Source organism: Palaemon carinicauda, chromosome 20 (genome assembly GCF_036898095.1).
Source record: "Palaemon carinicauda isolate YSFRI2023 chromosome 20, ASM3689809v2, whole genome shotgun sequence".
Classification (NCBI taxonomy): domain Eukaryota; kingdom Metazoa; phylum Arthropoda; class Malacostraca; order Decapoda; family Palaemonidae; genus Palaemon; species Palaemon carinicauda.
In genome coordinates this window covers 24,302,159-24,318,626 of record NC_090744.1, presented here as the reverse complement: position 1 = coordinate 24,318,626, position 16,468 = coordinate 24,302,159, and the positions used below count along the sequence as shown (strand labels likewise).

Below are 16,468 nucleotides of genomic sequence, written 5' to 3'. Positions count from 1 at the left end.
TGTTGCTGGCTCTCTAACAGCCGCTAAGGTTGACAAAGTCAAAAGGCCTATGATAAACAATGCAGTCTAACTAGAAGTGGCCTTATTTTACGTCACGATAGACTGATTACGTTAGTGCAGCCAATATCACCAGTCATAAAGTGATTCAGCTCCTTGCGTACTGTGATGAACCACTTCACAATGACCTTTCACGTACTTAGCATTAGTCTCTTACATCTGCTGCGAATGTGTGTCAAGATACCAACACAGAGCAAAGAACTGGGTGGCAAAAGTCCTCCAGTATAGATATCACCTAGATTTCATCAATGCTTGCCCTTCCCCTCACTCACATACCGATAATGTTCCAGACCTACCATCGGATACCGCCAGAAAATGTCCCTAGCAGCTTAGGGGAAGGCAATGGAAGAAAATGCTCAAAGTCTTACAAGATTGTTCACTGGATTTTGTCACATGACTCTTCCTGACACCATTCAAGATGGAGACAGCAAGCAGTGTACAGTCTGTGATAAGAAAGAAGATTTGTGCACTTGTAGGATACGTACCTTCGGATATCAATCCTTTGTTCTTGCAAGAAGTATTTGCCAGTTCAAAATCCCAGTGCATTGGACTCCAAGTGTTAACGCTGGTCTCTATTTGAGCACACTCGAACAGGATTCATCTGCCTAGGTATCTCGACGATTGGGAAATTTTGTCCTCCTCCAGGACACAATTGCTTCAGGATCAAAACAGACTTCTTTCCTTTTTCCACGGTCTACGGATTGTGGTTAATTGGGACAAATCCAACTGGATGACCAAGCAGAGGATGAAGTATCTGGCCAGTACCAATTGTCTTCCAACCGGACGATCGTACCAACAGAATCCTGGAGGCGGTGCACCTGTTTCTGCACAGACAAAATCTTCAGGATAAACTGTTAATGTCTTCCTAGACTTTTTATAAGAGAGAAGCTAGTTCCTCATGGGCGTATCCACCCAAAATTGCTCCAGTTGTCTCTGAAGTTTCACATTAACAATTAGCAATCCCCCTAACATCTGGTTCCCCAGTGGAACAGGAAATATATACGTACCTAGAGATCCAGATGGTGTTTTCATAATGAGTCTTAACTTCCTCCAGTTTGACATTCTACAAGACTGGTGAGCCTGGGAATACATATGGGATTAAATGGATAAACATTTGTTACATAAATACATTTTAGTATACACTATTTTCTTTCATAATATATCATGATGGAAAGTAATCCAGTTTACACAGGAAACCTTTTTGATTGTTCTTAAACTAGACTGAAAAAAATTCAAGTTTAAAACTTTTATTACAAATATTAACAAGTCTATAGAGTTTAGAATACTTTATTGGCAAAAAAAAAAGTAGAAATTAAAAAAAAAAAGTTACAATTAGACTCATTCCCTGGCAAATAAATTTTCATAAAAATTTCTCAGCCCTGGCAGACAATACCAAAAAAATTATCATCATTATTATATCTAAAAAGTCTATAAAAGGAGAAGACATACCTGAGACATTAACAAAATGGGTAAATAATTAAATAATGCTTTTACTATGAAGTTCATATTAAGCATGTCCACAGTTGGGCATGCAAAGGCTTCATATGCACTACCATCTTTGGTTAAAAATCTTAGGCATAATAGAACCATCAATAACAATGTTAGAATTAATGACAGAAATTTAAAGTTATTCCACTAGTATAAAAGGTTATACAATGCAACTATACTCATACAGATTAATTAAAACTATAATCATACAGATTACTTATTCTCAAATGAAATTCTAATTTATAACAAATTCCAGATGGTAGGAAAGAGAAGTCTGCATGCTTGTTCTACTATGGACATGCACAATATACCCTTTCAAAGAGGAGACTGCAACAGTATTTCCCTTTACAGGACTTTACTATATGCATGCTCATCCACATCCATATTAGCATCATTATAGAAACAATAATAATAATGAAATTTTTTGTAAAAAATTACCCTGGCTTAACCTGCCACACCACACAACATTTTGTACACAAGAAAATAATGTACACTGCTATTGATGATATAATAAAAAAAATAATACAAGCCACCAAAATGGTGACTTGAATAGCACAAAACAATGGGAATCATCACTATAGTCTCTCGTAAGATGGTGAATAGCCACGGAGACAATGTATACTGGCAGTGCGATGTTTATGTAAACTAGATGTGTATTATACAAATTGGTTATGTACACTTGAGATAAACATTTGGATATGTTGTTAGGTTTAAAAGTATATTATGTTGACTGCTGCAAGAGAGATACAAAATGAAATAGTTAAATTTTACTAATGTGTAACATTCTTGAGCAGTATAATTAGATCAATGTAAAAAAAAAAAAAGAAAAAAAAATGAATGTTTAAACAACCAAATTTGGTGTATGCCCGCAAGTAAACAACGAGGATATTATTAGGTACATATGAATTATATACTAAAGGGATATCTTGTGTTGTACATTGTTCAACAGAGAAAGCTTTGTTGACTGTCATGTTAACTAATAATGTCTCTTGTATTGAACATTCTGAACAATGCTTTGGTGTTATCCTGAATTGTTTCTAAATGGAAAAAAAAAACTATTGAAATGTATAAAAAAAGAGGATACTTTGACAATGTTATGTTAATATGTAGTAAATTTTTCGCAATGAAAGTATGATTTGAAAATTGTGTAATAGTATACAAGCTCGGCTGTCTCCCCACTAGTAGCACCAACGATAATAATTAAGTTGTGGATTGTGGCTGTGTGTGAGAGGACACGTATCACAGGGCACAATTTCCAGCGATCTTCCACCAATTGGTGGGGTGTGGAAACTCGCTCAACTGAGTGACATTTATTCAACGTCAATGGCAACACACACACACCATCTGACTCTGACTAGTTAAGAATGGCTGGTTGGTTTAATATATATCTATATATAGAGGGTTTCCATTAACAGTAGAACCTTTTGATTTCTTTCTATTGGTTACATACGGACTTCATCATCATCATTAGTCTATACAGTATTAGAAAAAATAATAATAAAAAAAAATTCACAAAAAGGGCCCTTCTGTTAATTCCAATCCAGATTCTAGGTGTAACATCAGCTGCTCAGCACTTTGTTAACCCATCACAGTGGTACGTAGGTACGTATTTAACATTAGCATGTACTGACAAAGTGTAATTGTGGTTTACAGGCGACTATAAACATGTATTCAATCAAATAAATGTTAGATAATTTAAGAAATACAATTTACAAAGTGAAGTGTGCTATTTAAAATGTCTAAAATAAAATTTAATATGCATTACTGAAAATTCATATACCCCAAAAATAACCTATAAATAATATAAAATAAATGATCCAGACAAAAACTTTACCCAGTCATAAAACTTTCACTTTAAATATGTCAAGGCACTTTTGATCACTTTTTACATGGAGAATAAAATAGTTCAAAGTGCTTTTCTATGTACCCCAGTACTATCTTACGGCACATTCACAACGGTGGTGATGCCTAAGAAGCTTATTACAAATCAAATTCAAGCATCCCATGGTAATGAAGTACTTGACCAGATATCTCTAACCTGTGTCAGTATCGTGTCACTAGCAAACCAAAAAAAAATTTGTTCTTTAAACAAGCAGCACTGTATCACTGTTAAGGGTTAAGACAATGCACTAAGATTTCAACAACACAAAACAATGAAACCTGCCCTTGATTATATCAAAAGATCCCCAGAACCTTAATTTTGAAGCATTCACTTCATTGTACTTTTAACAAATGGTGAGGTTCTGATTGAAGGTAAAATGAAAAGTGAAAAAATCAGGTAAGAAATACTTTGTGCAGTACAGCAACAGCTTTTGTGTTACACTTAATAAAATCCTCTAAGAGACAAAGAGAGTAAACTGTAATAATTTTCCATATACCTCACTATATCAAAATCCATGTCATTGCCAATTTTACATGCCTTAAAAAAATTATCTAAATCAGTATCAAGAATATCCTGATTTTCGGAATTTTTAAGTTCAAAAGCTACATATTCATTCTTGAAAAATGTCAAGCTTTGCGATTGTAATACACTACCGGTACTTCCTTTTTTTTATAACGCATATAAATAATTAAAGCAATTTAATTTTCACTAATAATAAACATCCCAAAAATAGACAGCAATGATAGTTGCCATTCTAGAAAAGCTGCCCATACACATGGAGGGTCTCCTGGTGACACAAAATGTTCATCCCACTTGACAGGGCATAGAAAGTGACCATCATGTGGTCATACCAAGGTGTAAAGCCTCCCGCTCTCTGAATATATATATATATATAAATATGTATAAAAAGGGGAGGATAAAGGAATTTCCTAAAATGAATCTGGATTCTGGAGCTCTTTTGCCATGATCAGTATTTTCAACAGGGTACAGTACAAGTAATTGGGACTAACTTGAAAACCTGACCCATGACGGCCACTTTCTACAGCTGGCCACATCTTCACACATTCATCCTTCATTCATCGCCTTAATATTTTATCTCTAAAATGAGGTAAGAAATTAGCCTAACTGCTCTAAGGCTCCAACAGCACTGGACCAAAACGGCTCAGTCTCCAATTGCATGCAGAGGACCACTAGTAAAAATGACCTGCACACATCCTCGCATCAAATCTTTAAATACACTGATGTCTCTTCATGTATCCAGCACCACTCCCATCCTAACACTAGAAGATGGTCCTTCTCAGGCAATGGCCAAATCAATCATTTTTTCAAAGCCTGGGAGGCCATTGGAGAACCACTGCTGCATCCTTTTTATATTATTTTTCTTACTATACAAAATCGTCATCAGACTTTCACAGCAAGTTGATGACGCACTTTGGTTCGCAAAATTCACCAGCATTAATTAGTTATAAACATAAAAAAAGAACATTCTAGGAGTTATGTTTCACTCTCTCAATCGGCTTTTCTGATCTGCGCATTTATCTTTCCCTCAAATAGAGGGATGATTTCAGAATCATCAGTAATCTCTTCTTGAATCACACCAAACTCTTCACAGTGTTTTTTGAAGAAGAACCTGAAAACAGAAAGCTCTATTAACACAACTGATAAATTTCAACTATTTTACAATGCTTTACAAAATTATTCATACACAACAATCTATAACAAAATTGATAGTTTACAAATGTCAATCTCAAACAAGCTAGACTTCCAAATAAACATCAAATAAAAAAGTAATGATTCATTAAACCACACCTCTGGCAAATAACTAGAAAAATCTTTCTCTACACAAAAGATTTATTATTTCAATCAACCTGAAGTTACTATAAGCATTACATCAAAATAAAAAAAGGTACAGAATTGATGACGATAACCAGTCAACCTGATAGACAAACAAATATAAAAACTGTATATCCCATTCAACATCATTACTTATAATATCCATGTGAAATATATACTGTACAGTTCTACCTCACAAGGATAGGTAGGTGTGCATGCATGCTCTCTATCTCTCAACTAAGGTACCATATTCACTGATCAAGCCCAAGAGCAGCAAAGGGTTGAAGGATTCTTAGAATGAACCCATATGGTACCTCCTTAATTGGTTCATGAATAAAACACTGATTACCATTTGTTGGGCTAAGCATGCTATCACTGTACTATTGGGTTAGAAAGATATACTGTAATTACAAGTACAGACTCAAAACAGAAGCTTGGCCAATTAGTGACAGAAGTTGGAAGGGTATATGAGAGAGGAAGTTGAGAGTTAATGTGGGTAAGAGTAAGGTTATGAGATGTACGAGAAAGGAAGGTGGTGCGAGGTTGAATGTCATGTTGAATGGAGAGTTACTTGAGGAGGTGAATCAGTTTCAGTACTTGGGGTTTGTTGTTGCAGCAAATGGTGGAGTGGAAGCAGATGTACGTCAGGGTGTGAAGGAAGGATGCAAAGTGTTGTGGGCAGTGAAGGAGTGGTAAAGAATAGAGGGTTTGGCATGAATGTAAAGAGAGTTCTGTATGAGAAAGTGATTGTACCAACTGTGATGTATGGATCGGAGTTGTGGGGAATGAAAGTGACGGAGAGACAGAAATTGAATGTGTAGGAGATGAAGTGTCTGAGGAATATGGCTGGTGTATCTCGAGTAGATAGGGTTAGGAACCAAGTAGTGAGGGTGAGAACGGGTGTAAGAAATGAGTTAGCAGCTAGAATGGATAAGAATGTGTTGAGGTGGTTTGACCATGTTAAGAGAATGCAAAATGGCTGTCTGCTAAAGAAGGTGATGAATGCAAGAGTTGTTGGGAGAAGTACAAGAGGAAGGCCAAGGTTTGGGTGGATGGATGGAGTGAAGAAAGCTCTGGGTGATAGGAGGATAGATGTGAGAAAGGCAAGAGAGCGTGCTAGAAATAGGAATGAATGGCGAGCAATTGTAACGCAGTTCCAGTAGGCCCTGCTGCTTCCTCCGATCGCCTTGGATGACCACAGAGGTAGCAGCAGTAGGGGATTCAGCGTTATGAAGCTTCATCTGTGGGGGATAACAGGGGAGGGAGGGCTGTGGCACCCTAGCAGTACCAAACAAACTCTGTTGAGTACTTTGTCAGGCTGGGAGGAATGTAAAGAGGAAAGGTCCCCTTTTTAAAAATTTGTTTGATGTCGGCTACCCCACAAAATTGGGGGAAGTGCCTTGGTATATGGATGGACAAGTACAGAATACAAATAAAATAAAAAGATGACAATTACCTGTAATTTCCTTTCTTCGGTAAATGCTGCTTGAAGCGCTTAAGAGTAACTGGGCGAGTAGGAACACGAATGACAAAGGGAACGGCATCGTCATGAAAATTGTAGACAACAATGGTGCACTCTGAGGCACTTGCACCCGCAGACCCAGTGCCACCACTTGATGATGTAGGTCCCCCACCTCCTCCCCCTGACACACTACCACCACTGCCTCCACTGCTACTACCACCACTTTCACAAACTACTCCTGAAAAATAAAAGAAACAAGGCTGTTTAGAGTTGGATTTATGAATTTGGGCTGTACAGTCCTGTATTAGGGCCTGTGAGGCCATTCAACATATAAGTGCAATTGGGGGGGAACTATACAGTTGAAGGATGAAATAAAAAGTTAAGAGGTTGGACAGCAAGATCATCCAGCATTACTCAAATGCCTGTTGAGTGGACACTGACTGAGAGGCTGAGAAAATTTTTGCAACCAAGAACCAACCCATACCAGTTAACGACATCAACTTCCCTACACAACATAAACCCCTCTAGTATGCAACATAACTCTTGAGATTTCACAGAGGGAGGTGGTATCATCAGAAATGAAGCAACATCCAAAGAGAGAGACTTTTTGAAGATGAGAATGGCCAAAGGAGAGTAAATGATGGGACCTTGTCCAAGAATGACAAGGAGATACAAGCCCACCCTAGTAAACCTTTTCATGTATGTTGAGGCATGGCTAGAAAGCAGGCCAACCATTCCATACAATAACCTTTGGCCCTAAGTACAACACTCCTCTGATCCACACTTGATACATACAGCTCTGAAGAGATCACCAAAATTAACACACTAAAATTTATCAATTACACAAATATCCTCAATTATCTAAGTAAAACCTAATACATCACTATGACCTATCAAGTACCAACTCCCCAGGGAAAAATTTGGCATTAAGTCCCAGGCCCTTTATGGGACATTTTACCCAATTCATCTTAACACAAACTGTATTTAACAAAAAATTTCATGATTTTTTCATCGTATAGCTAAATATGTGTCCTGATCATTGATATATATATCACATTTTGTAAAATCTTCATACACAATTAATAGAAAAAAAGATACTGGTAAGAACTGCATGTAAAACAGATTTAATAGTTACAAATGGAGTAAAAATATATGGACGTAGAATACGTTCAATGGTGCTCATAGGTTTAAGGAATAAAATTAACACAACTGACAGAAGAATGTTACCTTTACTATACACAAATGAATAAAACAAAATGGTGTTGAGGCACAATCACAGTAGAAATACCATGACTGAATCAAAAGAGCAAAATGAAATGAGATGCTTCAGAAAAATAATGTATACTCAAAACTCATATGGCCAAAATTATTTCCAGCAAAATCTAATAACACACTACCTGGTGGAGTTGGTTGAGAATGACGAGATGGTCTCTGTTTTCTTAAAGTTGAACCATTTGAGCCTGGACCAGAAGTATTAGATGCAGATGGGGTAGTAGCATCTCCATGGCACGACCCACGCCCACTACTACCCTCAGAGTGACTCCAGTTGTGACCAGAGCTGTGACCAGAATTATGGCTAGCGCACCTACTCGATCCATGACAACCACCACCTCCGCCTCTATTATAAAAGCAAAGAACAGGTATTAGAATGAGGACATTAACATTGTATACCAATGCTCTGTAATTGGTTGCTAAGACAACTGAATCACACAGTACACAGAAAATATATTCACTTTTATGTTAGCATATACGAGGGTTGAGTTTACAAAATAATATATAAAAAGGTTATGTTGTATAGAATTGCAGTTACTAAAAAATACACTTTTGTAAGCATGGAGATTTTGATAGTTCTTGATGGCTACATGTTGACCAAAGCTTCGTGTTTATCCTTTTCAAAATTTTGATTGCTAATGGTAGATTCATTTACATTTCAATGGGCCATTCATATATCCTCACCATTCACTATATTTATTGAAATGGTAAAATTTCTTGGTGCAAGATTTATTTGGATTATATCTGTTCCTTTGTTCCTCTGCAAGTTTCTTAGTGCTCTCTACAACATTCCACTATGCTTTACTTGTTATTACCTTGTTTACCCATTTGATAAAAAACATGTCCTCACTTTCTACAACATTTAGCTGTAAGATGAATAGTTCCCTAAAAACACACCTAACAACTGCTAATATTACTCAGTACTTAAACTTAAATTTGCTTCCTGAAAAAAAATCCTTCTAACAATCTGCTTACCATTTTTTTCAAACCATGTGAAACCACATACAGTAGTTTACAATTTAAATTAAAATTATAAAACTTTTCCATTTATTATAATTCTAAAAATAGATCATCATTAAGGTATCGTCATCATCATCATTAAAAGTCAAGCTGCAACTTTAGTTGGAAAAAGCAGAATGCTAAACGTCCATGCAACACAATAGGGCAGCTCAATTTAAGTAATTTAGAATTAAAGATATAAAATGAAATATTCTTTCGATTATTTTAGTGTTAGTAGCTATGAAATCCTAATTCCTTAATGGAGGAAATGATTCGCTAAGCACACTGGAATGGGGCGATTGAAACTTTACTTAGAATACTCTAGTTAGTAACCAACTCTTAAATGAGGTTCCATCCTCTTTGATGGTGTAATCAAGCCACTTTTGCTCTCTGAGAACAGAATGGCAAGAACAGAATGGCAAGAGGTAGTTGAAAGGACAAACACATACAAAATCTTGAAAATTCCTGTATTCCTTGGTGAATAAAAATTTTCTCCTTCATGTAGAAGACTCCCTCATTGCAAGGAGGTAATGCATGAGCAAACTGGCTATGGTTTACTCCATCCTAGAATGTCCTTTCCTGATCCAGGAAAAAGATGACCTCAGTAGACTCCTAATTAGCATAGCTTATGGGATATTGAAGCTAATAGGGCTTGGACCAGTGCAAGTTTGAGACACTTGTATTAGAACAATTGAATAAAGTCTAATCTTCCATGAAAAAAATTTCAGTGGTAGTTTATTCCACTAACCCCAAACAGAGATCTTCCCTCAAGATACTCATTTTGCTAGTCATAGCATTAGGAAAGAGTAGACAAACCTTATTTACTTTTTTATTGAGTGAGCTATTCATAGACATGATTTGCACTGTCAGGAACAAAAAGCTTTTGTACAAGAACTCTTTCCAACTACATGGGATCAGTCAATAACTTGTTTGAAGAAGGGATGAGTGTGCAGTTTGGCCGAGGCCTCGCCACATTGGATATTTCCCTATACTTTTGCAAAAACCTGTCATATTCACAAATATTGTGGGCATGGGTCTGTAGGGGTCATATTACCGTCACCGCTTGGGCTATACATCTAGGCTAACTTCCCTTCGGAGTGTCCGGTAATCTCACTGCAGTAATTACATAGAATAGTAGATACATATTAGACCTTTCCATCATTACAAGACAAATTGGAGAACACAATCATACAGTCAATGATACTCGTCTTAAAGCTACCAAGCTATAAATGGAGCAAAAAGAAAATGCCATTTAGACACAGGAAACTACTCATTGCATTGCAACCCAGGAATACATTGGGGTATCACAAGCAGATATTGGTCAGCTATCAAACCCCCAATACTTAAAAAGGAATATTCAAAATACTAGAAACGTAGCAGCACAAGTCCCTAAAAACAGTACATCTCTACTCCAGTTAAATGTACAGTACAGTACCTCCAGAATAAATAGTGACACATGCCAATCAACTCTTTCTTCTGTCTGACAGCAATGATGGACCAGACTGAATTATATTTTCAACTCAAGGCAATCTACAGGTATCATTCAATGGAATAATTGGTATTCAGTTGATATTTTCAAAACAACACCCCCTTTATTCAAGCAGCTGTACACAATAGATGGCATCATGAATGGTGATGTTTAGCCTCTTGTTTATGTTTTAATAGCCAAAACAAACTGAAGAGTTATGAGACGCCCTTAAACCTTAGAGCAAACCTCGTCACCAAGCAGAATAATGGCCTATTATGAATGTATGGCAATTAATGTTTTTAGATCTTCCCAATTCAGTTCTAAAAGGTTGTTTAGTTAATTTTCCCCAATGTTTATTTCAGTCTATTCAAAGAAATGGCCTATGACAGTTGTATGAGTGATGCAGAATTTACATTAAAAATGCATAATGCTTGCTTCAATTGCATTCGTTCCTATCTAAGTAGTCGGGACTTTTGAATCTTTATATGATAATAATGGTTATCCTTAAAATGTCCAGCCTGTTTTAGATTAAGTAGATGATGTGTGGATTGGACGCCTTAGCCGTCTCCTAGGATGACCACTCCCGATTTGATCGTGTTTTATGAAATCATTTTGATGCTGCCAGGCAAGGTGCATCTACAACAAACAATTCCTGTGAAGATTGGCATCGATCATTAAGCCAGTTGATTGGCGTGTCACACTCAGATTCTACTATCTGGAAGTTCCTTGAAATTTGAAAAAAAAAAAAAAAAAATAAAGAAATGAAGCAATAATGGAACAATAGGTCGCTGGTTCATACATTCCTCGTAAAAAAATATTTTTATTTTTTATTTTTTTTTTTTTAGAATATATTTTTTTGTGTAATTTTAGTTTATCTTTGATTTTCAACTGTTTCATAATAAGAATGTACAGTAGGGTCCCGAATTACACGTGTTCTAATTACGCGATTCCTCAATTACGCGATCGATAGTTTTTAAAAATTAATTTTCCTGTATTTGCGAGGAGCATTCTAAATCCGCGAGTCAAGCACCGCGAAGCGTAGGAAATCTATTGTTTTCTTAATTGTATGGGGGGGGGGGGGGTGATGGTTCCCCGATGTCTGAGAAGGGGGGGGGGAGAATGTGAGAGAAAGATTTCTGTTCAAACACTTTAAGACTAGTTTTGGATGAAAAATGTTAAGGTTTGCCCATCTGTTGTGTGAACTTGTCGCTAGGCCTAGCCTAACTGTCCAACACCTATATGTATAATATTCCATATTTGTACTAATTAATTTTTATACTTATATTGTGATTATGGTGAAAAATCCTTATTCATTAAACTTTAAATTAAAAACCATCAAAATAAAGACTATTTTATATCATGCTACTGCCAAACATGTCACCACAACCAAACCCATTACTTTGTTTAGTACGTACCATCGCTGATCATAACGAACTCGCTAACCAATTTTAACATCTGTCTATAGGTTAACTTTTGCGGCAAAAGATATCTTACCAGGTACTATGTAATAATAATGTTATAATTAATGTTTTATTTATCCTTAGAAAATCAAAATATATGAAATATGAGCAATTTTATTTCGTGTTGTTTTTTTTTTCCCTAAAAAAAACGCCTTCTTAAAAGGAAAACGTTTTTTTTTACGTTTCATCGTCGATCATAAACGCATTTACTCCTGAAAGTGATATTGAAGAGCTTTTACTAAAGATGTTATTATAAATAAAGATTATAAATTGGTGGTAAAATATCTATAATTAAAGTGTAGCAGCATCAAGAAATGTTGGGGTTCGCCCTTTACATAAGAATGTACTGTACATTGGACTAGACAGAACGTAGAAAAAATCAATTAGGGAAAAATCGGTATTCAATATCCTCTTCATCGCATCGTCAATCGGGCTTTTTATTTTTTTTATTCTCAGTCGCTAACTAGTTATCGCACTGTCAAGATTTGCACACATTCAGATAATTCACATTTGAAGGTTTTCTGGGAGAGGATGAATAGAGAAAATACCGAACTATATAAAATGTTTTTTTAACCTGTTAAGCGTCACCCACGTGATAAACCGTTCACCACGATCTACTCGGTACCGCCTTCAACTGTATATTCCGTTCATGACTTTAATTGCCTTTTACAAGCCGTCAGTCTCGTGATGTTACTTTACTCGTATAGTAAGTATAGGATCACCACTTGGCAACACTCTCAGCATATGGGGACTGAATAGAAACTTATATGATGTCTGGCAACTATTTTTCTGAAGGTAGCTTGATGTTACAAAACTGTGGTTTGAACTGGTTTCCTATCAGTGCGCTCGGGCGTTCATGCATAAGTGGTTATTTGTTGTTCCTTTTGTAATGAAAGGTCTAAAGAGGAAGGTTATTTCTTTAGATGAAATAAATGATATTCTTGTTGTGGATTTTGATAATGATAACCTGTTTGATAATGAGAGCACTAGTTCTGAATCCTCCAGTGATGAGTATATTGAAGAAACAAAGTTTTCTTTCGATGTCGAAAGCGAAAATGACTTCTCATTACCGAATGACTGGACAACGAAATTTCACAAAACTATAAAGGGAAAGGAAACGCAGAGAGAGAGAGAGAGAGAGAGAGAGAGAGAGAGAGAGAGAGAGAGAGAGAGAGAGAGAGAGAGAGAGAATAAAGTGGATAAATAATGTACAAATGTATGACGAACATATTTGAAAACTATACAGGAAACGATATGAAGAGAGAGAGAGAGAGAGAGAGAGAGAGAGAGAGACCTATTCCTTTCCTTTTGTTGCTTATCCAGGCGTAAGATTTACGATTGAAGATAAAAAGAACCCATTAGAATATTCAGTATTATGTAGCCATTTGAAATTAAATAATAGTAGTATTAATTGTTTTTTTTACTCAACCATTTAATTAATATCCCTACTTTTAACTATAATTACGAATTATAAGCATAAAGAAATTATATTAACTTTGAAAAATTATCATTAGTGAAATGACCGCTCAGGGCAAAAAAAGCGTGATTATCGTACAGCAGCCTAGTGCACACTTGCGCCTAGTGGCCGTGTTTACGTGTGGGAGTGTCATCATGGATATACAGTACTATACTGTAATTTTTAACTATTGCTAGATACGTACTGTATCAAACCTTGAAAACCCTTTTTTGTTTTTAGTATCTATAGGAAATAATTCTACATCATTCGGAAAATACTGAAAACAGTAAGCTATGCATAGTACAGTAGTAAATACTACAGTCATAGAAAATTATCAAAACTTAAACAATTTTTTATTGTTTTATTTATCCATAAAAGAAATTTTGTACAGTATTTTATAAAAAAAAATATATAAGAAGGATTTCTTACAGTATTGTTAAGATAAAAGCTATAGTATATATATATATATATATATATATATATATATATATATATATATATATATATATATATATATATATATATATATATATATATATATATATGTTTTATATATATATATAATACATACATACATACATACACACACACAGTGTATATACAGTATATATATAGCTAGAAAGCTAGAAATGGAGTGAAAAAAAAATTGACGGGTAGGTTGCTGTTTGCCGCCATGATGTGTTTCGAAATATACGAATTTCCAATTACACGAGGCCTTTCATCGACCAAATTCTCGCATAATTCGGGACCCTACTGTATTAGCTTGTATAAGTATTTGAATAATTACTTTTAATAAAAATTTTTTACCCCTCTTTAAATTTTGAGGTGCAATGTGTTCCTCTTGAATATCTTTAATTTGTTTCTGAGAAAATATAGTTATGTGATGTATTCACTTTTGATGAAATAACCTTGCGATGTAATGCATTGCAACATAATAGCTTTGTACTGAAATTCTCCAATATGTATTTGCTATGCAATTAAATTACTGCAACGAGATTACAGTGAATCTCCCTTTGGGGACTGTGGTGTCTGCTCAAAGAGTTGTGTAGCTTTCTAGCTCTTTTTCAGGACATAAGCATCCTCTCTAAGGTGTAGTGACATAAGTATAGGGTTGAAAGATAAAATGACTACCTTTCTCCTCCTTTCTTCACCACTCTCTTGGAGCAGCAACCTGGCCGAGTTAAAATTGGGTCAAACAAGCATGCTGGTAAAGCTATAAAAATGAATACAATTTCTCATAAATTTTATCTCCTGAAACACAACTCCCAGTCCTCCTTTTAACATGGAATGAGGGCCTATGAGAAAGCTTAACCTCCTCAAAGCTATTTCTTGGAATAAAAGAAAGTGAAGACTGACCCCTGCAAAGGCTGCTGGGTGCTCCTGCTGTACCACAAGCTTCAACATCCCCAACAGGCATTGTTTTGTGTGGGGGGGGGGGGTTCAAAACAGCCAATGACAGACATAACTCGTTGAGAGCTAGACTCCCCAAGGGGAAAAGATTGCTGTTTGCTAAGGGAAGCAGCAGGGTCCTCCAGACCCAAATGTTATCCGGGGGTCAAACAGCCATCACTCTTATCCGTTTGAGCTCAAGACGAAGCTAAACAGGAAGAGGGAGAGCACGAATCACAGGAGAGAGAAGTCTATCGTCTTCTCAACTTCGAGGATGAACTCGAAGACAAAGAATTCCTTTTAGACTTCCTCTTCCTACATCTATTGCACCCCTACCACTGGGAGGATGACCAATCCCGAAACTTGGCGCAAGGAGACATCTCCGTGCAAGGCTGTAATCTCCACACAGGGCAAAGCTGACATAAACATAAAAAAAGGGCAGCTCAATATGCCCGGACAAGACCGCGTGATAGCAGTCCCTAATAACTAAGCACCCCTGAAAAGAAAAAAGACATTTTCAAATCAATATGGCCAGTTGATAGGAATAACTGGATGAGAGAAAAGATACGTCACCACACGACCGTAGCCGAAACGAAAATGAAGTGTGTGAGAGTGGGAAGGGTGGTCTACCCACCCCCTAACTAGCGGAGGGTTGTTGAAACCTTGCGTGATATCTTCTATGGCTAAATCCAGCTACCCTGAAACATATTCCCTAAGTAAAGAACGAAGGTTTGTATTTGTTAAAAAAAAAAAAAAAAAATTATGCTGTTTCACTTACCGACTTCTCTTTTTACTGTCATCATGGGTCGAGTGAGACGAGTGAGAGCTATGGGACTGATGGGTAGAATGAGGAGGATGCATCATATGAACTGGATAAATTCCTAGGAGTTCCCGCTGGTCAATATTCAGTGCAGGCATCCATGCGCTACCCGATCGTTCAACAGACCCAGGCCGTCCCCCAGCAAGGCTTCCGCTGCCACCTAAACTTCCACTTCCTCCCATACTGCTCCCACTCAAGCCAGCACCACCCACTATGCTTCCGCCGCTCACACTACGACGACCCCCACTACTGCTACTTCGTCTGTAATTAAAATAAATTATAATTACAAAATAAAATTAATAGCATTAACTTGCTTACAATAGGGAAAATCATAAAAATACAAAACGAATACAAAAAACATTAAAAAATCTGTTATAATGACTTACTGCAAAATAGAAAAAAAGAATGGCTAAAATACAAACTGAGAGAGAGAGAGAGAGAGAGAGAGAGAGAGAGAGAGAGAGAGAGAGAGAGAGATCTATATATATATATATATATATATATATATATATATACAGTATATATATATATATATATATATATATATATATATATATATATATATATATATATATATATATATATATATATATATATATATATATATATATATATATATATATATATATATATATATATATATATATATATATATATATATATATATATATATATAGTATATATATATACCATAGTATTTGCTATTTTGTATGCAAAGAAATTGCCAAATTGAGTGGTGTTGTATCTTTTCAATTCCAGTTTGTACCCGTTACCTCTGGACTGATTTGTGTTAAGCTTGAATAGAATGTTATATTCTACATTTGGTATTCCTTTTAAGAAATTTAAATGCCTCTAATAACTGTCCCCTTAGTCAAAGGATGT

The 16,468-nt window shown here is 35.9% G+C and overlaps 1 protein-coding gene across 3 annotated transcripts in view; it reads right to left on the bottom strand.

Moving 5' to 3' along the window:
• Window positions 1–1,288: 1,288 nt before the first annotated feature.
• Window positions 1,289–16,468, bottom strand: part of LOC137660212 (axin-1-like) — a 132,936-nt gene continuing 117,756 nt past the window's right edge. For all 3 annotated transcript variants that reach the window (XM_068394926.1, XM_068394927.1, XM_068394928.1), the window contains 4 exons: window positions 15,545–15,847; window positions 8,120–8,340; window positions 6,717–6,960; window positions 1,289–5,057 (listed from right to left, as the gene is read on the bottom strand). In XM_068394926.1, coding sequence (XP_068251027.1) covers window positions 4,937–5,057; window positions 6,717–6,960; window positions 8,120–8,340; window positions 15,545–15,847 — 889 coding nt within the window. In that variant the 3' untranslated portion in view covers window positions 1,289–4,936. The remainder of the gene's footprint in view (window positions 5,058–6,716; window positions 6,961–8,119; window positions 8,341–15,544; window positions 15,848–16,468) is intronic.